Raw genomic sequence first — 24152 nt, 5'->3', positions numbered from 1 at the left:
TTTTCCCCTCTTCTGTTACTTATCATACTATTCTTAATAGCATGAAAGTGTACCTGTCACACATCTTTCACATTTTTATCAAAAGGTGCAGTAGGTGGGCAGGGATAGGATATAATTCACTTAAAGTGACTAAAGAAGATAAACCACTTTAATTGCTGCTAAAGTACCTGTGTACATATACATGATGGAAGATATTTTTTTCTGCAGTCCAGAAAGTTATACTGATTCAAATTAAATAAAAGAAGGAATAGAGAAATAAAGCAAAAGCAGAAAGATATCCAATTAAAGTGATAGATGTTTACATGCTCAGCAAAGGTGGGAGTGGGGCAGGACAGAGCCCAAGATGAAGAAACTCAGAAGAACCTCTTAACTCACAATAAAATAATTCTATTTGAATTTTTATTGTGAAGATTATAGAATAGAAAAAAATGTTGGTTAAGTTTTAGTTACAGTCACATGTGGCCGATTACCTCAGTGAGCATTAGAATTGGATGCTTTGATTCTTATTATTTTTAAAAGGTCCTTATTGGAACCATTGTTCTTTCAGGACTTTATTGTAAAAAGCATTTCTGCATTAAAATACATCACATGATACCAGAAGAAAAATGTCTCCAGAAATCACACTGCTCTAGTGTTCTTTAAATGTTTTATGCAGAACTGCCCGGCATCTACTGATCCTAAGTACTGTGTTCTGTCTGAAATTGCATCTCTTTATTTAATTCCCATGTTTTCCTGAGTGAAATGTGCATTGCTTAGTAATAGGATGTAAAAAGAGATTTGTCACCTCTAAAATGTACATTACTTCCAGCTACTGCAGTCAGGGGAATAAGCTATTCACCAATAATAAATGCACTTAACTCTCTTCTGAAAAGGCCATGCATTGCTCTAACTTGAAACCAAAGCTTAGCAAATGTTTTTATTATTTTATTATGTATTCTTCTATATGACCTAATGTTGAGTTGAGATTTCTGGAGTTGGGAAGCTGCCGGCATTACCTCTGCTTTAATCTACTCCCTTCTACTAAATTTAAGATTTAATATCACTCATTTCTGAAATTTGGGACTATCTTTTGGGACATCCATCCATTAATCTAACAGAAAATTCTATTGATCGAATGTTAGGGAAGTTGTGAAATCCTGTGTCTGCTACCAGCACTACCAACGCTTAGCTTGTGTGTCCCTAAACAACTCTCTTCTCTTCTCGGGACATGATATTTTTTTTCATCTGTAAATAAGTAGTTGAAGTCTTACTAAAATACTTTCCATTATAAAACATTGGAATTTTATTTTGAGGACTTGGTACCTGGATAAGACCTCATTCCACCCTATGATTTCCACCAATAGAAACGCTCAGCTTTTGTGGATTAATAGACATTTCCATCATCATGACTCATGACTCACTTTTTAGTTTTAGCACTAGAGGCCTGGTGCACGGAAATTTGTGCACAGAGGTGTCCCTCACCCCAGCCAGCACCCTCCCCAATTTGGGACCCCTTGAGGGATGTCCTACTGCCCGTTTAGGCCTGATCCCAGTCAGACATCTCTATCACAAACCAAAACTGCTGGCTCCCAACTACTCGCATGCCTGCCTGCCTGATTGTCCCTAACTGCTTCTGCCTGCCAGCCTGATAACCTGCTAACCACTCCCCTACCAGCCTGATCAACACCTAACTGTTCCCCTGATGACCTGATTGCCCTACATGCCCTCCCCTGCCAGCCTGGTTACCCCTACTCCCCTCCACTACAGGCCTGGTTCTACCCAACTGCCTTCTCCAGTATGCTTGGTTGCCCCAAACTGCTCTTCTCTGCCAGCCGGTTCCCTCCTAACTGCCCTCCCCTGCCAGCCTGGTTGCCCCTAACTGCTCACCCCTGCTGGCCTGGTTCCCACAAACTGCCCTTTCCTGCAGGTCTGGTTCCCTACAACTGCCTTCCCTGCAGTCCTGGTTCCCCCCAACTGCCCTCCCCTGCAGACCTGATCCCCCTTAACTGCCCTCCTCTGTCAGCCAGTCCCCCTTAACTGCTCTCCCCTGCCAGCATGATTGCTTCTAACTGCTCACTCCTACTGGCCTGATTCCCACCAACTGCCCTCCCTTGCAGTCATGCTTCTACCCAACTGCCCTCCTCTGCAGGCCTGGTCCCTACTAACTGCTCTCCTCTGCCAACCAGTCACCCCTAACTGCCCTCAAATGCTGGCCCAATTGCCCATAACTCTTCTCCCCTGGCAGCCTGGTCACCCTGAACTGCCCTCCTCTGTCACCCACCCCCCCCAACTGCCCTCCCCTGCTGGCCTGATTGACCACAACTGCCCTCCCCTGCTGGCCATTTTGTGACAGCTATCTTTTGTCCACATGGGGATGGCCATCTTGTGTGTTAGGGTGACAGTCAATTTTCATATTACTCTTTTGTTAGATAGGATAACATGCCAGGCTACTTATTCTGCAACAAATCAAAAGAAGCCCTTAATTCTTTATTTCAATGAAAGCTGTTTTACTCCTCATTATCTGTAATTTTTGAAGCTGTCATTAGAAAATTTTACTGTTTTACCTTAGACATAGTACACTCTAAAACAACGAAAAAAATTAGGAGTGAAATTGAACTTAAGGACTTGGACATATTTCTAAACAAGTGGTCATAAAATTTCTCCAACAAAGTTTAAATTGATTTTTAAAAAGGAAAGAAATTAAATGACTTTATCAAATGTGCAGAGGTTTAGAGTTACTGATATCCCTATATCATTTCTTACACAATTTTCATGTTCTCTATAGTGTAGGGTCTTGTTTTTTCAGTTCCTGCTTATAAACCAAAAGAAGTTGGCTACTTATTCAACCCCAAGGGTCGCCAAAGTTGCCAAGAAAGTCCATTAGGATTGGTTTTGACAGGCTGAAGGAATAAACCTTATGCTTTTGATGGCTGGTTGGAAATAAAAGTTCCAAACACTCATATGGTGACTTATTTAAAACCAATCTCTTCCCCTGAGAGATTGTACAATATAATTATTCTATTCTAAAATTTATAAAATATATTATCTTCCTTTTTACTCAAAGCTACTACTACTTACTGAAAAAAAATTTAAAGGGATGATTCCAGCCATAATCTAATCTTTATAAGTTTGACTTAAATCTGACCTTCTCTGATTTAACCTTCTTTTGTTTTTACTGCTAGTGCTATCTCTTTAATATGCCCCTAGCGTCAGCATGTTTCAAGTATTTCCCTTTAACAAATAACTACAAGTTTTTAAGTTATTCTTAATAAAGTCCATTTATCTTGGCTGCCATACAGTCTCCAAGTTATCTACATCATATTTGCCTTAGGATGTCTTTGTCTTCTCATAGCTTTATATGCCAATGTGAATCCCCAAAGAGGCATGTCAGAATTGGATTTTCCTTTTCATGCATCCAATGGATACAGCCTCACTAACCCATATTTAAGCATGTAGACATTCCAGGATGTCAAAGAAGATGAATATTTCTCAAAAATGTATTAACTTTTTTCCAGTGCTGTTCTAGAAAGTCTATTCCATTGAAGAAGATAGCTAATTATCTTGGTGTTATGGGGCCCATTAATTTACTGGTCCTCATGGGAACAGTGGGTAGCTTTTTGAAAGTTTCTAGGGGTATGTACACACTTTGAAAATGCATATTAAATGCTATAATTCAATATTATTTTCAATATAATTTTAGGATTCACAATTCCCATCTTATAAACTACAATATAAGGCTCAACACAATCTCTTCAACCACTGAGGATTGTAGATTATATCATAGGATATACACAGTCATGTAGAACATAGGGAGGAGAAGGAAAGGTGATATATATATATATATATATATATATATATATATATATTTAATAAGCATTTTTTAATATATATATTTTATTGATTTTTCACAGAGAGGAAGAGAGAGGGATAGAGAGTTAGAAACATCGATGAGAGAGAATCATCGATCAGCTGCCTCTTGCACACCCCCTACTGGGGATGTGCCCGCAACCAAGGTACATGCCCTTGCCCGGAATCTAACCCAGGACCTTTCAGTCTGCAGGCTGATGCTCTATCAACTGAGCCAAACCGGTCCCGGCGGGAAGGTGATATTTTTATTTGAAACTGGGACAGAACTATCTTGAGGTATTTATTTATTTATTAGTATTTATTCTTCTATATGTTGTATTAATATTTATATAGTATTTATTCTTCTATATGTTGAAGCCAATAAATATGTTTACTCTCAACTTTCTTGAAGGAATAGTGAGGAGGTTTCCACAATACATCATGCAGCAAAATTAATTTTAGTGATAATAAATAACATAAATACAATGCTCTAATAATTTTTATCCATCCATATTCCCAGTATCTGAACAGCTATTTATATAAATAACCTTCCCTGTAGGATACAGGACTATGATAAAAGAATCAGGTCTCCTATGCTTATTATTTTTTTGTCATGGACAAAAATATCTTGATTTTTTTTGTGAATAAATTTATATATGGAACAAAAACAGCTTGATAGTTTCAAAAGATTAAGAGACAGTAGCCTATTTTGTGGAATATTTTCTCATATAAATCTAATTACTACACTTGCAAAATTATCATTATAAAAAAATAATTTTAAAAACATGACTGAGAGAGCCAGGAAGTAAACCTTATAGAATGGTTGAAAGTGCCAGTTTTGGAATCTGGTAAGCTTGAGATCAAATTCTTTCTCAATCATTTATCAGCTATGTGATTGTTTGGTACTTATGGTATCTCTGAGCTTCAGTTCTTTTCCTATATAAAGTGAAGATTATAATATCTTGGTCACAGTGATTGCTATAATGATTTAAATGAGTGTGTGGGCAATACTTGCCATAGAATATGCTATAATTAAATATTTAGTTGTTATAATTATTTAAAAAAAATCTTTGGTGTCTGTTTTTTACCACACTCATTTAAGGCCATGTGGCAATAATTATGCTTTCCTCGTGTTGCAGCGGTGTGGGATGCTTGCTTTATAGGTAGGACAAAGCCACCTTGGGTGCATTTCGTACAATTAATATATGATCATATTTATAAAGCTCACACATTTACTCATCCTTTCCTCCATGGAGTTAGTGTCCTTGGCAACAATTGAGTTATTGGATCTGGCTCTGTATGTGTAAGCTATCCTGACTATCCTCTGGAATAATACTGAGGGATGGCCATTTCTTTCAAAGCATTTGCTGATCCCATTGCCAATCACTTGGGCACTCAATTACAGGCATAATTTAATTTGCTGATTATTCTGGCATTAGCATCACTATATCATGAGGATTGGAATTAAGTGCCTCATTAAAAGAGATTAGTGGCATTAAGACTCCTCCCTGGCTGAGAAGTTCTTCCACCCAATAAAATGGTAAAAGTGTTGGACTATGGATATAGCATCAGGTGGGGGAATAATATCAGATGTGTATCAGGGTATCAGACTTGAGTCTACTCTGAGTTTTGTGATGCTAACTTGGGCAATTCACTCTCTCTGCAAACCCTGGTTTCAGATTAAGAGAGCTGGATGTTATTCTCTAAAGTATTCTCTTCTCTAAGGCTATGGTGCTCTAAAAGGTACCTCCTGATGTTTCCCTCCCAGTTACTGTCTTAACATTCTATGTTTTCATGGATGAAGTTCAGTTAACAACAGGAATGAAGACCTTGGCTTAGTCCTAACTGTCTCTGATGCAAACTTCCTGAAGCTTCTCTGAGATAGCTCTCTATCCTCTCAGGTGGGACTCCTGTGGCTTACCTACCACTTGGCATAAATATTTAAATCCCTGGACCGACTTCAGGGCACCCCTCAGTATCAAAGGTTGCCCAGAGCCTGTTAGTCAATTGATCTGTAAACATGTTAAATTCTAAAGGCAGGACACAATGCCATCTACTCTCTGGGTTAAAAGACAAAGGTGTATGGGATGTCCACCCCTAAAGAAGATCATAGTATAGCTGAAAAGTAGCATGGTCAAAGAACAAAGTAAATAGTCAAAATTATTTGATCCCAATAAGTTTTCACAGATGTTTAAAAGGGATTAGAATAGCTGGTCATGCCGGGACCGGTTTAGCTCAGTGGATAGAGCGTCGGCTTGGGGACTGAAGGGACCCGGGTTCGATTCCGGTCAAGGGCATGTACCTTGGTTGCGGGCATATCCCCAGTAGGGGGTGTGCAAGAGGCAACTGATCGATGACTCTCTCTCATCGATGTTTCTAACTCTCTATCTCTCTCCCTCCCTCTCTGTACAAAATCAATAAAATATATATTAAAAAAAAAAAAGAATAGCTGGTCATCCAGTTAAGTGTCTATCATATAAGGGCAAAAACTAAATAGATTTGGATAAGCTGAGAGGACAGTGGGTTATCCTGTTTCTGTTTGAGGTCCTATTTCTAACCCAATGATCCTATCTTAGCACAATTTATGATATATATCTTGTCTATAATAATCACTATTAAATCCTAATATTGCTCAAGCTTGAATTAGTGACAGTCCCTGTAACTAGGTGATTTTATCCCAAATAAGAACCACCTAATGGTTATATGAATAACCCTCACACTTCCATGTGCTACCTGTGTGACCTTAGGTAATCAACATTTCTGAAACTCGCTATGGACTTCTATAAATGAGGGGAATAAGCATACCTACACCATAGGGTCTTTAGGAGAATAAATGAGATGATGAATATGAAACCCTTGCAAGGGAGTTTACACATGGTATGTGCTCAGTAAATCTACAATTTCTCTTATTTTTAAAATATATTTTATTGATTTTTTTCAGGAGAGGAATAGAGAGTTAGAAACATCCATGAGAGAGAAACATTGATTAGCTGCCTCCTATTACTGGGGATGTGTGCACAAACAAGGTACATGCCCTAGACCAGAATCAAATCTGGGACCCTTCAGTCTGCAGGTTGAAGGTCTATCCACTGAGCCAAACTGATTAGGGCTACAATTCCTCTTATTATCTCAATAAAAGTATCATGGCATCCCTCGTTGGAGAAAATCTTTATTCCCACACATTCCTCCAGCCTGTGGTCTCTGTGGAATCTTTCACTTGGAGGGAGGTTAGGAGGGATGAGCTACCATGTTGAAAGTGGGCGGCAAGTGGTTTCTGAGGAGCACAGACAGGAAGCAGTGTTAGTCATAGGCTGTAATGTGTTGAACATGGAACAGAATTTTTTATAAACTGTGATTTTCAAGGGCAGTATGATTCTTGGGTATGTGTTCTGTACACTCATACACACAAACACGGATGCATCAAATCTTTTTTAGTGTTATTGAGCAGTGCCTCTCAAACTTCATGTGCATACAAATCACTCGGAAATCTTGTTAAAATGCAACTCCAACCCAGTCAGTCTGGGGTGGAGCCTTAGTGTCTGCATTTCTAACAGGAAGAATTCAAAGCTGGGCCACTCTGTGAGTAGCCAGGTAATGTGGAAGCTTAATTTCTGAGCCTGATAATCCACAGCTGGGCCTCTTGTGTTGGCTACTTCTCTGACTCTTCCTTCTGTACATGCAAAGGTAAATTTCTTGCCACAAGCATTCAAGTAATTGTTATCTAAAATATATAGAGATAATAATTTTTCAGCATTACTATCAACACAGTTACAACCAGGTTTGTGATTCTAAACCCTCTAGCATGTCAGCAAAGTACTTGACTCCTAAATCACTACCCACTTCATTTGTTCTCTCATCATAATTGACACTTTGATTTAGTTATAATAAACTCTCAATGCCATACTAAAAATAAAAGCATCCTGCTGTGCTTCCAGTTAGCTTTGTTTGTTCATTGTATGGGTCCTCTTCTCAAACCAATCCAGAAAGTCCAATATTGTATCTTGTGTTCCCCAGGAAGAACACAGCCAAATCCTCCTAAGGATATTTGGCTTCTGATTTAATTCTAATTTCTTGGCTGAAGCCATTTGCTGCATCTGGCTCTCCTTTAGATGGTACACAAAAAGGAAGTGTCAATCCTTTGGGTGGGTTCCATTGCTAGAGAAAATATCAACATCTGCTGCTCCCTGGTTGTTTGATATTCTTGGTGGGTTATGGAAAACGGAGGATTGCTATCACCAAATCTTAAACCCAAACTGAAATGCCTTCTGTTTGTTCACACGAACTAAATAGTGAATGCTAGTTTAGTGCACACACAAGATGAATCCCCACCAAAGCCATTTCAAAATGATTCATGCTAAATGCTCCCAACTCCTTTACATTGTTGAGACTGTGTTAAAACATAGATTCATACATGCCTCACTTTAATAGAGGCTTGTCCTCTTTCAATGTGAAGTAATATCAAGAAAGTGTGTGGTGCTATTTGGAAGGAAAATCCTGGAGATGAGTTTGACAGGTTTATGGCACTGGCCTTGTCTTATTTGCAGTAACTCATTTTATATATAGTGCTTCACATTGGGAAATCAGAAGGCTAGAGCCTACTGTGATTTAACTCAAACAATAAGTAAGATCGTGTTATAAAAGTGGGCAGAAAAAAAGGTCTGATGGTTCGAACAATATATTGGGGAACCAGAGGAGGCAAAAAAATCTAGATACAATAAATATGAATAAGCATTTCAGTTTGTTAGCAATCCTACCTGCCTTAATAAATAGATAACAATATATCACATCCAGAAAATTTCTACTGGCAGCCTGTATTTATACAACCTCCATCATAAAAACACAAGTAAGAATTTTTTCTTTCAACACTCAGACAATTGGAAAGCAACACTTCATGACTATAATTAAATAAAAGTTTATTTTGGACATTTCAGATATCAGAAGGTAAAATAAATGAAACAAGGAGATACCTTTGTTTGGAAAAGGTGGCTCAAAGATTGTAACAGTCAAAATCTATTGTCCCCGTCATTCCTCCTAGCAACGCCTAGGGGACCCATGATTGCTGAAGTCCTTACTGATGCCCACAGCAATCCCAATGTGCTCTGTGCCTAGAATCCATCTTCCTAGTCTTCATTGAATTTGGGTTCCCAAGACTGGGGTTTCAAAAATCTAAGTTCTTTACTACCCTCATGATTTATTTCTTCAATATGTTCCAAGAGTAATAAAATGTCTGTCAAGTGTGACTTCTTGTTTCATAAGTGTCACCACTTACACTGTCCCCTATTGGTCATTTCTCAACCTAAAGGATGATGGGTGATGGAGATAGCTTTAAAGCACAGTTCCTGTAAGTACATATTACCCTGGGAGGGCACAGCTCTGGGAAGCTTCCCAATAATCTTTTGTCATAAATGTTTATTAACTTTGATGACAGTGTCTCTACAGTCTTGGGAGGGATATTGCTTTTGTTGGAGTTCAGAGTCAGTGTGCTGTGATATTGATGGGTTTCACTGTGACTGCTGATCTTTACAGAGAGCTTGAGTCATTTTTTAGTGCCTTTTGTTCTTACCACTAAATTATAAAGTATAAACCCTTATTTGTACCATTAAATATATCACTGTGCAAGTAGCTCCTGATAGGTTTAGGCTTCTCCATGTGTAATAATAACAGTGAGTTTTTGAGTGTCCACTGTGAATAGATATAACCCTGTTGTTTACATGTCCTCATTTAAGTCTCTCTTCTGCAGACAGGCTTAGACTCTGTCACTGCATAAACATTTACCTCCACTCTCTAGGTTACCCATACACACGAAGGAAAGCAACAAAATTCAGAGATGAGCTGAGGGCTATAAGTACAGAATTCATTTTGACTGAATCCTAATTTTTAGGCCAACAACATAGGAAAATGACCTCTTACCTTGCTCTGTAGAGCTGCCCCTGCTGCCCCTGGTACTAGATGATGTCACTTATTCAATATGAGAACTGGATTTCACTTTGTGCTTCATCCTACATTACATCACTTGTACTAAAGGAGCTGCAAAAATAATGTAGCATGCATCTTACCAGTTGTGGATAAGGATGATTCTAATAGATGTAATCATTTTATTACTTTCTGGAGGACCCAAACAACATCATGGGCACCCTCTTCTGCCTTAGAGGGAGATTCACTTAAAGTGGAAAAACTAATCTCCTTACTATCCTTTTGGTCCAGCCTCTGATGCAGAGTTGTCAAGCACCCATCACTATAATTTCCATCTGTGTGTCCTAGTCCATTGTTTTCCTCATGGGGCATCCATCAAGCTCTCCCAGGGGACATGGGCCTGGATGTGGCTCAGTGGAGAGGACATAAGAAATGATGCTGGCTGCACAGCCTTTTTTTTTTTTTTTTTTTTGTAGGAAGAATATGTCTATCTCTTTTTTTGAAGTTACTAATATAAGTGATTGAGAAGCTATCCTTAATTGATTAGGCTGTCCTTCTCTCTTAAACATGGCTTTATTGTATTTCAGAAGGCATAGCAAATGCACCATCAGAATTAGCTGAAGAACTTTTCAAAATAACAATATATCAGACCCTGGCTGATTTCACAAGTATGGAGGGGCGAGCATTGGCTGGAATCTATAAATATCACCATGGGGCTATCTTGACAGGTTCAAGATCTTTGCTTTTCAGATTCAGACACAAACTTTACAGTGTACCATGGGAATAATAAATCCTGAAATTAATTTACCTAGTCAAATTGTCTCTGAAGAAAGAATAATTTAAGAAGCAGAAGGGCCAATTACAATGAGAGTTATTCTTTTTCAAAAGACCAGAAACTTCCTTTCTGCTATTCCAAGAAACCCTTCAATTATCAAGATACCAGCAAACCGAATAGGAAAGCAGGCAAGCTTTAGAACATGGAACCAAGGACAAGGAATTAAAGAAGGCTGTGGAAAATTGTAAGAAGATTATTCTGAGTCTGACTTTCTGATTACTAAAATACAAATTTTCCAGATATAACCTATATATTCTTCATCATTGCTGAATTAAACCTGGCATGTAATTACTTTTCAATTAATGTTCTTGATTCCATATAGATGACTTTTCTTTATTATATCCTTTTTTAAAACATGTTACTTGACATCATCAAATTAGCTTCCAGGAGTTAGACATTAGTCCTCTTCCTGAGATAGAGCACTCTTGTTAATCTTATTTGTAACACATTTATAAATTGCCTCAAAGGAACACCTTTGGATCTCATCCCGGAATTGTTTGTGTCCTCTAATAGGTGATGTCATCATCCAGTCCCCCTTTAGGTCTTTCAAATATTAAGAAAGGGGCATACTGACCCAGCTGCATATTCCAATCTTTGCAGCCACACATATTTAGAGGGAGATAGACAATGGGAACAAAGTAAAACTAACTTTCAACAAAGGACTAACTCCACAGCTTCTTCTTTCCTGGTATAGAATTGCAAATCACAAACCCAATGTATGCCAGGTGCTCTGTTGTGGGCATATTTGGATATTAGTGTCCTAAAGGGAGGAGTGATAGAAGATGATCCAAAAGACTTCATAATACATTTAGATTGCTGTGTTATAGGCAAATACCAGTAAAGCAAGTACTCAGGATCTGAGTATATTATATTGATGGTTTCTGCTATGAAATGGATAGAAGATCCAAGGGGAAATTTCTCCCACAAGGATCTCCAATTTTATCTGGTAGCATAAAACAAGACTTCCTTAGTTTCTGTGGTTAACATTTAATATAATTTAATTCTAGACTTAGGTATTTATAATAATACAAGCATAATATACTAATTAGACTGGACAGCTGGGCAACCTTCTGGACGTCCTTCTGGATGACCTTCCGGACAAAGCTTGGGCTGTGAGGTCTGGGGCAAGCCACAGAAACTGTGATGGCTAAGTCCTTGCATGAATTATGTGCATCAGGCCTCTTGTTTGTTAACAGTATTTGACAACACCTTGTCTTTTTTTCTCTCCTCACCATCTTTTAAAACAACCACATATAAAATAATGAAATAAAAAGTATTTATGAAGCAGTAATTATATGCACAGACCCACTTTCCAGCGAGATAAAATTATCTAATCCCTGTCCCCAGCCCTCCAGACAGCACAGTCAATTAATGAAGATAACAACAAACATTACTTATCTAGTTACTGCTATGTGCAAGTCATTATGCTTCGTGTTTACTTATAATCCTGTTTAATCCTCAAATTAACCCTATATTTATTTTATAAATAAGGAAACTTCACTGCTTAAGAAGTTCTGGTAGGTTCTCAGAAAGGCATAGTGATCAGCATATTGATTCAAAGAGCAGATTTAGTCAGCCTGGAAGTGGAGTCCAGTTCCCTCTTAAGACTTCGGGCAAGTTTCCTAAACTCCCTGTGCTTCCATTTTCTTATTTATAAAGTGAGAATAATTTGTGTACCATGGCTTAGGGTTCTTGCTCTAACCCTAAGGACCCCACCTGTAATAGTTTTATGAAATCCTGAGCAGAGAAATTAGAATATGTTTAATAAAGAGTCCACACAGCTAGTGAGGAGCAGCACTTCAAGGAAAACCCTATCACCCTGAGGTTGAAGCCCCTCCCACTCTCCTGTGGCCATGGGTCAGAGAAGGAGGACAAATCAAGCAGTAAGGGATTCAAGTCCAGCTCCCCATAGAAAACTATGGGGGTACGGGTTTTTGACAAGGTATTAAAACCTCTCTATCTCTTATTTAATCATCCACAATAATAATATCTATCTAAAAGTAGTACTGAGACTTGAGAAAACATGTGCTGTGCCTGGGACTGGTAGGCAAGATATAACTGTTAACTTCTGCTCACTCTGGCCACTTTCCCCACCCTCTTCTCCACAGGCTACTAGGCATACACAGATATGTGTATGTCTGTGAAGAAACTGAGAAGGGAGACAGAGAATAAGTTCTGAAGGGAATTAGAATGACTAAAGATTGGAAGCATTAGGGAAAATCTCAGAGAAGAAAAACTGAGCTAAATGTATTTCAGTGTAGGCAGAGAAGGAAACAAGCTGGTAAGAGACAGGGCTGAGGCCTCAAAGTTGTGGAAAGGGGTAGGCTGAAATGAGATCACCACTGGGGTTCACAGTTTTATGAACTCCAAATTCATTCTAACAGAGTAGGAAGAATTTTTGAGCATCAAAATATATGAAATTGGGCCGAAGCCGGTTTGGCTCAGTGGTAGAGTGTCGGTCTGCGGACTGAAAGGTCCCAGGTTCGATTCCAGTCAAGGGCATGTGCATTGGTTGCAGGCACACCACCGATAGAAGGTGTGCAAGAGGCAGCTGGTCGATGTTTCGGTCTCATGGACGTTTCTAGCTCTCTCTCTCTCTTCCTCTCTGTAAAAAATCAATAAAATATATTTTTAAAAAATATATGACATTGGAATTAATTATATAAGCAATGGAAATTAGAGTATTATGTGGGTGATTTTAGGATAAATTCCATGAAAGATTCAGGAAGTTAGAGTTAGGAAATAGTATCATCTGTTTTCAAATTAGATTTTCACAACATATGAATCATGATGGATATTATAATAGAAACAAATAAGTTCAAGTAATAAATCATTCCCATACATGCTTCTTTATTCTTTTATATAATCTTGATTAAATTCTTAGAGCTCCCATATTTTTTAATGATTTAGGTTCACATATTTTTCACATATATCAATGGTACTATTTAACTTTTTTATGTTACATATGTAATAAAAGTTAATGCAGTAAAGGTTGACATTATAGGAAGGAAAAAGGACTTGATTGTTATTTATTAGCCATGGTTGCACAAAATGGCAATGGCAGTAATAGGAGAAAAAGCTGAAGATAAATTTAATGAGAGAAGAGTGTCCTTGTCTAGGAGGCTATTGTTTGGCAATACTTGGCTTTTTAAAACTTTGGTAGAGTCCTGGGAACTCTTTCTGTCTCTGTGTCATACAGGATGTGAGCAGTCTTGGGATAATCTAAAATACCACACAAAAAGATAGGGAGTGGAAAACAGAGGAAGCTAAAGGAAACTCTAGCTTGAAAAAATACAAATTATAATATGTTATAGAAATCAATCATTTCTTTTAGGATTTCTGATTTACTATTTTGTGGTTTAATTATTAGACAACAAAGCTTATGTTCCTTCTGAGTTAATGAGCTACTTCAAAGCAAGAAAAATCTATACAGCAAATACTTAAATGATATTCATTTTCTCAGTTATTCAGATTTACACTAATGCTTAGCACTCAGTTAACACTAAAGTGTTTTTCTTAATTAACTAATTTTTTTTGGTAAAATGTGTTATAATATTAGTTTAAAAGACAGTTGAGGGATTCTCCTGACTTCTAGATCCATATGTCCAATTTTTTAATGGATGCCCACAGGAACTTTAAATTGGACTAATCCTATATGGAAATAGATTATATTTCCTAACCTATTCCCATTACTGTTTCTCAGCAAAGGGCACTACCCCATCCACCCAGAAAAATAACTCTTCCAGGTATGTTTAATCGGTCTATCATTCATACTAATTCTCTTTCTATAATATTCAGCAATTCTATTTGTCCATTCAAACTCCTGTTGCTAGAGTCTTATGTGAGAAGCCTTTGTTGCTTCTTGCCTAGCCTTCCATAGCAGTTTCCTACCTTTGCGTGCAGTAATGCCACTTCACATTTTTGCTTCATTTCTGCAAGTGGATTTTGTTCTTAAAAGTGAAATTCTAAATATATCACTTCCCTCTAAAAAATCCTCTCATGATTACCCATGAGAACATTTTAAATGTTTAGAATGGCATAATGGGCCATTGATAACATGATCTTGGCCTTTCTCTCCATCCATCATTTGCCCCTTCCGCACCCTGCTGTCCACCTCTACTGGATTAGTAGAAATTTCTAAATGTAGTGTGTTGCCTGAGCCTGTGCAACCTAGGAGCATGCTGTTTTTTTGTTTGTTTGTTTGTTTTGTTTTGTTTTTGTCTAGAAGTCTCCACTGGCTCCTACCCCATGGGCATTATTAACATACTTTTCCTATTCAAGAATCAGGACTGCATTCTCAGGAAAATAATTACTCACCTCCAAAGATATGGCTATCTTTTCTTTGCCTAAAAGGAACCCATGATTAACTATCATAACATTTAGTGTTCATCACTCAACTGTGAGTTCCTTGAAGTTAGAATTTACCTATTTCAACTTTATCCCAAAATTTAACTGCAGTGCAACTGCTTGTTAAGTAAAATACAAAAGAATAAATAAGTGTATCTAGTACAGCCGTTGTGGTTCAAAGTTAAGGAAATTGAACTAGAAGTCTTATTGTGATTTTTCTGAATTAATTTAATGAGCTAGCATCAGCTGCTATGATAACTCAGCTCTTTCTAAATGATCTTTCTATCAAACCCTGGACAAATTCCAGGCCATTCCTATTGTGCCATTGTTTATGAATGGAAAGTACAGACTGTCTTTATGATTTCACATGCCAGGATTTACTGTCATTGTGTATGTCAATGATGGTTTTCCAGTTATCTCTTTATAATTCACTTTACACTCATTCCAGAGACTTGGACTACTATATTAGTAGTCTGTATTAGAAGAATAAATGATATAACACAATCCTAACCAATTAAGCAGGCTGTATATTCTAGATTCAAACACCCCCCCCCCCCCAATTCACCATAGCATGTAGTAGTTGAATGATTTTAAAGCATCTAGGAATCCAGAATCATTCAAGGCACAGGCCCTAAATGGGAAATACTAATCAGGGTAGAGGAAATTTAATGGAGCAGAATACTGTTCATGTTCTTCACTGGCCTTTTGGTTAGGGAGTCAGCTGACCAGAGCAGTAGAGGAAAAATCTCTTCCTCTACCTGTCTTAGCTTTTCAGTCTGAGGCTCTGTAAGCTGGACTGACAAAGGCTAGATTAATAAGAGAAAGCATACACATTTATTTAATGTAAGTTTTGCATGACACTTGAACCTTCACAAGGAAATGAAGACCTTAAGATGTTGTTAAGTCTAAGTATTTTTATAGTGGGTTTAATGAAGTGTGGAACATCATAGAAAATGTGATATGACAAAAGCATAAAAGGGTTGTAAACTAGTAGCTAGGATGCTCAGTAAGGCCTGATTGTTCAGATCCCTCTCAGCTTCCCTCTTTGAACACAAGGTGCTCATTTCCTCGCTCACATGAGGGTCTTCTGACCTGCCTTAGGTGAGTCTGCAGAATTCAGAGTCCTTCCGAAACCTGCCATTTTTCAAACTTGTTCAGCTTAAAATATTCAGTATACTAATGTATCATATTTTAGAGTAGCTGTCTCAGAAAATAATAAGAATATAAATTCTGATACAGACTAAAATTTCATGTCTATAATAATTTCTCTGGCAAATTAAATACATTCTAAAATTGAGCACTTTGGGACTCTTTCTGGTTATCATCAGCCATTTACATGAATGAAATGCCGGTAATTGCCTCCATTAATTATTATACACTAAAAAGGAAGATAAAGGAAAATATATATTTACCTATGGTAGGAAATGTTTGCTGAGCACCAACAGTGTTTTATTTACCTAGGGAGATGGGTTTTATCCTAAATGATAAAATACTTGAGAAATTATTGGTGAAAATGTCTATTTTTCTTCTTTGTTTCATTGAGTACAAAATAAACTGTCAGCAAAGAACAAATAAGTAATGACTAGTAATATTGAGTTTTAATATCCATCATTTCTTTCTGTGTCCCATCAATCACCCTTGAAATTATGAAGAATATAATTTTTAATGTCCTAGAAAGCATCATTTCTTCCTGTTAGTGGAGGGTTTATGGGGAGAAAAAGAGGAAGGGAAGTGAAGGGGAAGATGCCAGGGACAGGAAACCCTCAGCTAATGGAGAGCTGTGAGCATTGTGTTCTCTATCCTCCTCCCTGGTCTAGCATCATTCCTCCAAACAAGCAGTGCCATTGTCTGACCTATCCCTGTCAAGTCTCAACTCTTTTTTAAAACCAGCCTCTACCTATGTCAACACATGATGTTTCTGTTCAAAAAAATAATAATAATGGGTGGAGAGAATCCAACTCTTGGAGGCACAGATTTGGCTTTTTTAAACATTTTAAAAATTGTATAGAAAACAACTCCTTTGTATCTATAATTTTCATTTTTCATAACCAAAGTCTCAGCTCCTGGGCAAATACCACTGACATTCCAAGGAGGGTGATGTGTAATATTGTCACATTTTTCATATAGGTAAATTTGATGGTTTAATACTGAATTATGCAAAACAAGAAGCAGTTGGTTTAAATTAAACTTTAAAATGAAGTCGTAAATTATTAGAATATCTGAATAATGAAATGGAAATTTAAATAAAAAAGCATATGCATGGAAAAGAAGAATTCAATCAAAATGGGTTTGCTTAAAAAATGATTGTATGTAATCTCTCAACACTACTTTTGTATGAACATTGAAGATGCAATTGCCCATTATTTATTGTATGCATTTAATGAATATTTTATAAGGTCTGGGCAAGCACTACATTTACATGGGGTATGACCACTAATAAAGGAAAAGGCCTTTGATATAAAAATCCATCAGATTCTTCCTGATATTATCTGCAGATTTAATGTTAAGTAAATGTTCATTTCTGTAGGGGTAAATAGTATTCGTGTTTGTTAACAAGGGTCATCCACTAACTGTACTACTTTTAGAAATCAAAAAGACAGAGGCTGAATCAACCAAATATACTTTATTTTCATCCCTAATTACTTTTGTTAAAATTATAGTACATGAATCAAATATATGACTGTCTTCTAATCTATGGATGCCTTTTCTACTTGTATTTTCTCTGCACTTTTTCTGTATGCCTAAAGACAATGAAAAACAGACATAAAGAAAAGCATTTACATGCATGGAACATGACAGACTCCTATCACTATTTCTTACCGCAGATTTTTTTGTGATGATCACAGAGTTGACCTAAAATTTTTCTATGTCATCTTGCCCATCATTTTAGACATGTTTTTAGTCAGAGAATTAATTTTAAATCTATAAAATTATACATAGATTTCCACTATGTTAATTGCTATAACTTAAAGAAGTTTAAACAAGTATGATCTCTTATAATACCTTTTTGAGGTGCTCAACAAAACTTTAAAAAATGCTTTATTTAAAAATTTTCAAGGGTGTAAGCCATTCATCACAACATGAATAAAATTTAGTCTCCAGTTATGTTGCTCATATTAGCAGAAGTCTTATCTTCAACATTTAACTTGATATATATTTAGGAGAAATTTTTAAAAACTTGATTTTTACATGTTATCTCTGCAAAAAGAAATGGTTCTGAGATGTCCTATCAGGCATCCACTATGTAAAAACACAAAGAAACTCTTACAATCAATCTTTCTAAAATTATCTTTGAAGTTCTGGAACAAGTCTCAGCTGGCTCTCTCTTCTTTGGTTTTGTCTCAGTGGTAGATCAGAAGATTTGAGAATTGAAGGGCTTTTTCAATTATACAATAAGCAGCAGGTTTCCATTAAAGCACAAAGTCACCATCTAACTGTATGCGAGGTGTTGTTATAAATAAGTGTAACAGGTAGATCTTTGACTGACTCATTTATTTCTGATATTAGTGGTGTGATTCTGAAGTCTAATGTGAAATGTATTTATCAGTTCATAAAATGCTTATATATTTTCTTTAAGTGTGTTCCAAACTTCTTCAGCCTTCCAAATGCATTCTTAAGCTTATGGGAATTAACTTAGCCCATAATTATACATAATGTTTTCTAACCCTTGGTAGCTTCCATGATTATCAAGAATTTAAAAATGTGTTGATGGAGTAGTGTGACATTGGTGCAGATATATGGATCATTGTTAGCATTGTCAAGGAAAATCAAAGCTGGGCAATAATTAAAACATTCAAAATAGATTTATGTAGGAACTATTGCAATGGGGGAAAGAGAACTCAGTTTAGAACTGGTCTCAATTCCAAATGCAGCAGGGACATGTGGGAATTTAAAGCCAAGAGGCAGTCTGGGGGCCAGTGGATGGAAAACTACTAAGAGGAAATAACAGGAGTAGGGGGAATTCTGGTTAATTGGACTTAGTAGGGTACTTCATGAAGGTAGGCCAGGTAAATAGAGGACACTTATGGGAGACTGGGGAACAATACCACTGATGATGAGATATCTAGTGTGGGGCTTTACTCTTAACTGACTCAGCAGATTCTTGCTAAACTGGGTGAAACAGAGATGAACACAGAAGCTAAAAGTCAAGACCTTGTTCAGAGGAAGGTTTAGAGGAGCCTGACTCAATTTTGGTTAAATTTGGTTAAGGAGAGAGTCATTTTTTCTCTCTCTCTCTCTTATACACACACACACACACACACACACACACACACACACACACACAAAGGAAGATAACTATTATACAATAATTTTTCCAAGTTTATTTCTTTGCTTCAGAATGCCCTTATCTCCTAGTAATGAAATTTTACACAAGGGAACTGTGCAAAAGAAACATTGAAAATGTATCATAAATGTATATATTTAAGAAGAATGTGGAGAATTTAGAGGATATACCAAAAAAGTAATAAAAAAATAATAAAATGTTCTAAATAATTTGAATTAGACAAAATAAAAGTGACTAAAACACATTCAACTGTGAAAAGCTAGAGGTAATAACTCATAATACTTAATAACTAATACAGACATCAGAGATGTTTTCTTTTTAAAGATGAAAAGGCTAAATCCCAGAAAATTACAAGACCTTTAGTAAAAAGACCTATAACTAATACCAACTGTTTAACAAGAACAAATCAAGAAGATTCTACATCTGGCTTATATTCCCATTATATCAAGAGCCTTATTTTTCCCCAGCTGGCATGGCTCAGTGGTTGAGCATCAACCTATGAACCAGGAGGCCATGCATGGTCCATTCCCTTTCAGGACAGATGCCTCGGTTATAAACTTAATCCTTAGTGTGGGGTGTGCAGGAGGCAGCTGATCAATGACACTCTCATTATTGATGTTTCTCTCTGAAATAAATTAAAAAATATATTTTTAAATAGAGCCTTATTTTTACTTCAGTGCAAGATTTTTTGAAATACACTTCAGATTTGGACATATTTATTCCAGAAAATTAACTGGCATTGTTTTTCACTCTAGATACACATTTTTTAAAATAGAACTTTCTCTTATTATCCTCATTTTTTTTTGTGGTTAATGCTGTGTAATTAGTCACCCTCAGAAATAAATTACTCACTAAAATCTATTAAAAATTGATGGAAGTACCATGGTGACTATCTTATTGAAGAATTAGTGAATTTTTATTAACTTGAATTTATTTATTTATTTTTTCAGCAATGACGATGCAGTTTATTAGCCATCAGTTCCCTGATTATCATGATCCCACTATTGGTGAGTAAAAAAACTATTTTCTCTGGGTGAAACAGAGCTCAAATAAAGATACTCTAAATAAATGCCTTACAAATATTGTTGATATCTGTGGAGAATAAGAAATGTATTTTATACCATGACTCGGCACATACACGCATTAATATATAATATGCAAGTCACCACAATTATAGCTTCAAGAAACAATATTTGTCGTTACTTCTTGCCATGCATTCTCATCTTTTCCATTATATTCTATTTCTTTCTGATAAATGATGGTTGGAATACATTAACTTAATTTTGATTTCAGGATCCATTAGTGGATATCTATTGCATTTAATATACTGTGCTCTCGCTAATAAAACTGATATGGATATGGTTATGTGTTTTTTACTTGGTCATTTTTTCACTTTATCAGTGTCTGGATCTTGTAGTACACAAGTAGTTTACCATGCTAATGGTGCATTTGGAAAGAACTCTAGGTATAGATGTAATTTTGTTTACCCTACACATTTTGCAGCCAAGGAAACCGAGAATCAAAGAGTCAAATTATTTGTTAGAATAAAAAAGTCCAGCCATGTTTCATTCTTCTATGCAATTCTCTTTTTTAACACATCAAGCTCAGGAACATTGCAATTGGGAACGCCTTTTTTTCCTCAATCAAAGCAAAAATATGTCTGAAAACTGCTTTACTAATCATTCAAAGAGCCACTTTAAAGAATCATTTGAAAAATTTCAAGCAGAGTCTGTCACAGCATTCTTTGCCTAGAAACACATTCGTGTTGAACACATACCAAGCATTATTTCATGGCATCGAAAAACAAATAGCTTCTGGACACCTCATGGTTTAGAATAGATTGTGAGTTCCCTTGACTACACCTAATCCTTTCACCCTTTTAGTTGATCTGAATATCTCCTACCCTTACAATGGGTGTGATACTCATTTAGCAATTTTAATTCAAAGTCTTACTGTGTATATAAAATGTTATTATATAAATAATTATCTTGTATATCTTCCTGCAAATCCTCCAGGATATTTTCTTGAATAGTACTGCTGAAATAAATAAAATGTACTCATTTTTAAATGTCCCATAATTTAGCAAGACCTCTTCATCAGTTGAAGTGAATTAGTAAGATTTAAGTGCAAGCAATTAATATGTTGTTCATCAGAAAGTGCTTACTCAAAGAGTTAACTTTTCTTTCTGAAGCAAAAATAATCACTTTGCAAAGTTTTAGAAGTAATTAGCTACAGACCATGTTTAATAATCCTCTAAATCCATTTTCTTATCTCAATTCTGGAACGTTGATAACTTTGTATACCTATTATGAATTACAGAAGATAAGAAATCTCTGGGCAAAATCTCAGAATCTTTTAACTTATTGAAAAATTCAACTGTATATCATTTATAAAATCACAAATCACTCGGTTCATCATTTTCCATCACTTTTTAAGCTTTTATGCACTGGTATTTCAAAAACCTACCTTCTTGGTCACTAGACTCTCATGTCAATGGCTTGCATAGGGCAATGTATGTGAATACATCATAAATATCTCTTTCAAGAGTAATTAAGGAGAAGAATATAATGATGATTTTTTTAGATAATCAAGAGGCACATCCTTCATTTGAGATTCCATACTCACAAAGGGCTGAAGTCATACCTTAACATGGCTATAAGTAAAATAGCTTTAGAAGAAGTTTTAAAATGGAGACAGAACACTTGATTACTTTCAATTCAATTTTCCCATCATTTCATTTCTTGGTAACTCTGATGGAAATAGAGTTAAACAATTTTCTATTGGTATTCTGTTTCAGGAATGTGCAGGTCCCCAAAAATTTACTTTTCTCCTGCTCAAGCTACATAACTATAACTCAGTCAGGCTGATTTAATGGCCCCTCAAGAGGAAATTCCTATTACTACATTTTGAAAATAATACAAATTGGAGAAGAATACACTTATCAAGGATACTTATTTCATGATTTATATAATAAATGACTATTTTTCAATTCCTGTTCAGATCTATTTGTCATACTACTGAATGAGACTTTGAATAGTTTTTCTCTGAAATCTTTGAAAGATTTGTATGGTTTTATTATCTCACTATATGCAGCTTAGAATTATTTTTCTTTCAAATCTACATAACTTCAAAAATTTAGTTTCCCTTTAGCCTTGAGAAGAATTAGGCATGTTGTCTAGTACCAATGTTCTTCCCAAAGAAATAATTGATCCTTTTAAGTAGAAACAACATTTTCAAAGTCAGTAACCAATGGTCTAGCTTCTGCAAATCCACAGAAAATACCTACAAAGGGAATATTGAAATGTGTTGATTCTATTCTTCTGTGTGACAAAATGTCACTTAAAAATAAATTAAATTCATGCTAAAGGTATTAAATATGGATAAATTCAAGGTTTAATTTAATCTTTAAAATATTCTACTTCTAAGTATTAAAAAATTGTGTTAAGTACACTTCTCTTCTTCTATAGTAAAATAATTATGGAAATAAAAAAATTGACCAGAGGTCTTGATATCCAACCTTTCATACTAATAAACACACATGTCATTTTTAATTAACAACAAATTATAAGAAGTAAGCACTGTATGCAATCCAATCAGCAAACAATATTTCAATGCCTGATATTTACAAAGGAATCTGTTTATCCTCTAGAACTAAATTAGTTTCAAGAAAATTTTACTGCAGAAAGAGGACTTAAAACAAATATACAAATATTTAAATCTTTGAAGCCAGTTATTACTGTAAAAAAGAAGCAAAGTGTTAAGGAATTTTGAAAGAATAGAGAGGCAGTTTAATGACCCTCTCTTAACCTTTATTTAGGATCACAGCTTCCTATATGTTTTAAAAGCTAAGAAATTCCAGCCCTCTAGTCTAGAATTCAAGATCCTTTGAGAATTTTCAGAGAAATCTGGATTTCTTAAAGACATTTGAGACAATGACCAAAGAAATTTTGTTTTGCTATATATTTTTAATCATATTATAACTTACTTGAAATTAAAAATCTTATTGTATATACTTCTAATTTAATATGAATTAGATTTCAAGGTATTGATATTTTCTGCTAAAGAATATTGTGTCCCTTTCCCCAGGTTCTAAATACACAGGACTGTATATTTAGTTTAAATTATTATTTATTGATAACTTCCTATGTTGAGAATTATTTCTATTCATGTTCACTGATAATCAAATAAATGCAAACATAGAAAACAGAAAGTAAGCATATAAAACCAGGCCACTTCATTGGCAAATTAATACAGAAGGAAACAACATATGATCTCAAATAGCATACTCTGAGCAATACTTGATGAGCACTAATACTTGATAAAAAATTCTGAACCCTAAAGGATGTGCATTCCTTCTAAGTTACAGAGCATTATAACTTTGATTACATTATGTGTGTAATTTTCTCACTCTCCTCAAAGTGTTATTTTTGCCCCCTTCCTCTGCAAACCTATAAAACTCTATATTCACCTGTTATGTGCTAGGTCCCATGCTACACACTAGATATATAGGAATAAAAACACAATCTGTGACTTCAATGCATTTCAGGTTGGGTTAGAAAATTAATAAGTATACAAGACCATGTGATGAGTTCATTTGGGAAAAAAAGCACAAAATGGTGAAGGAGCACAATGAAGGTATATCTTGCATGACCTGAAGTGACACGAAGTATATGTAGAATTCAGCCCTCTGCACTGAATTTTGAAGGATGCATAGAAATTAGGCAAGTGAAGAGGAAGTAAGAATAGATATTCTCAGAAGAACAAAAAATAGAGGCACCCAAATAAGACAATGCAACATGTAACTAAGACGGAGAATCTGGGGAACCAGAAATCCTAAGGATGAAATAAATGACATAATGTGCAGATTGGCAAAAGGAAGGAAAAGATTTGCCAGATCTTTAAAGAGTGTATAGAACCAGCTAAGGGTTTAGATAGAGATAGTTCTGT

General features: G+C 35.8%; 1 protein-coding gene across 1 annotated transcript in view; it reads left to right on the top strand.

Annotated features, from left to right (window-relative positions):
- The window catches only part of RIT2 (Ras like without CAAX 2), a 225943-nt gene that overhangs the window by 37961 nt on the left and 163830 nt on the right, over positions 1-24152 (top strand). Inside the window, exon 2 of the mRNA XM_036419267.2 lies at positions 20156-20212. Within this exon, the coding sequence (XP_036275160.1) occupies positions 20156-20212 (57 nt within the window). The remainder of the gene's footprint in view (positions 1-20155; positions 20213-24152) is intronic.

The sequence above is a fragment of the Pipistrellus kuhlii genome, unplaced genomic scaffold (genome assembly GCF_014108245.1).
Source record: "Pipistrellus kuhlii isolate mPipKuh1 unplaced genomic scaffold, mPipKuh1.p scaffold_m20_p_6, whole genome shotgun sequence".
Classification (NCBI taxonomy): domain Eukaryota; kingdom Metazoa; phylum Chordata; class Mammalia; order Chiroptera; family Vespertilionidae; genus Pipistrellus; species Pipistrellus kuhlii.
The sequence above is the reverse complement of the archived record's forward strand: the minus strand, read 5'-3'. Positions and strand labels throughout refer to the sequence as shown.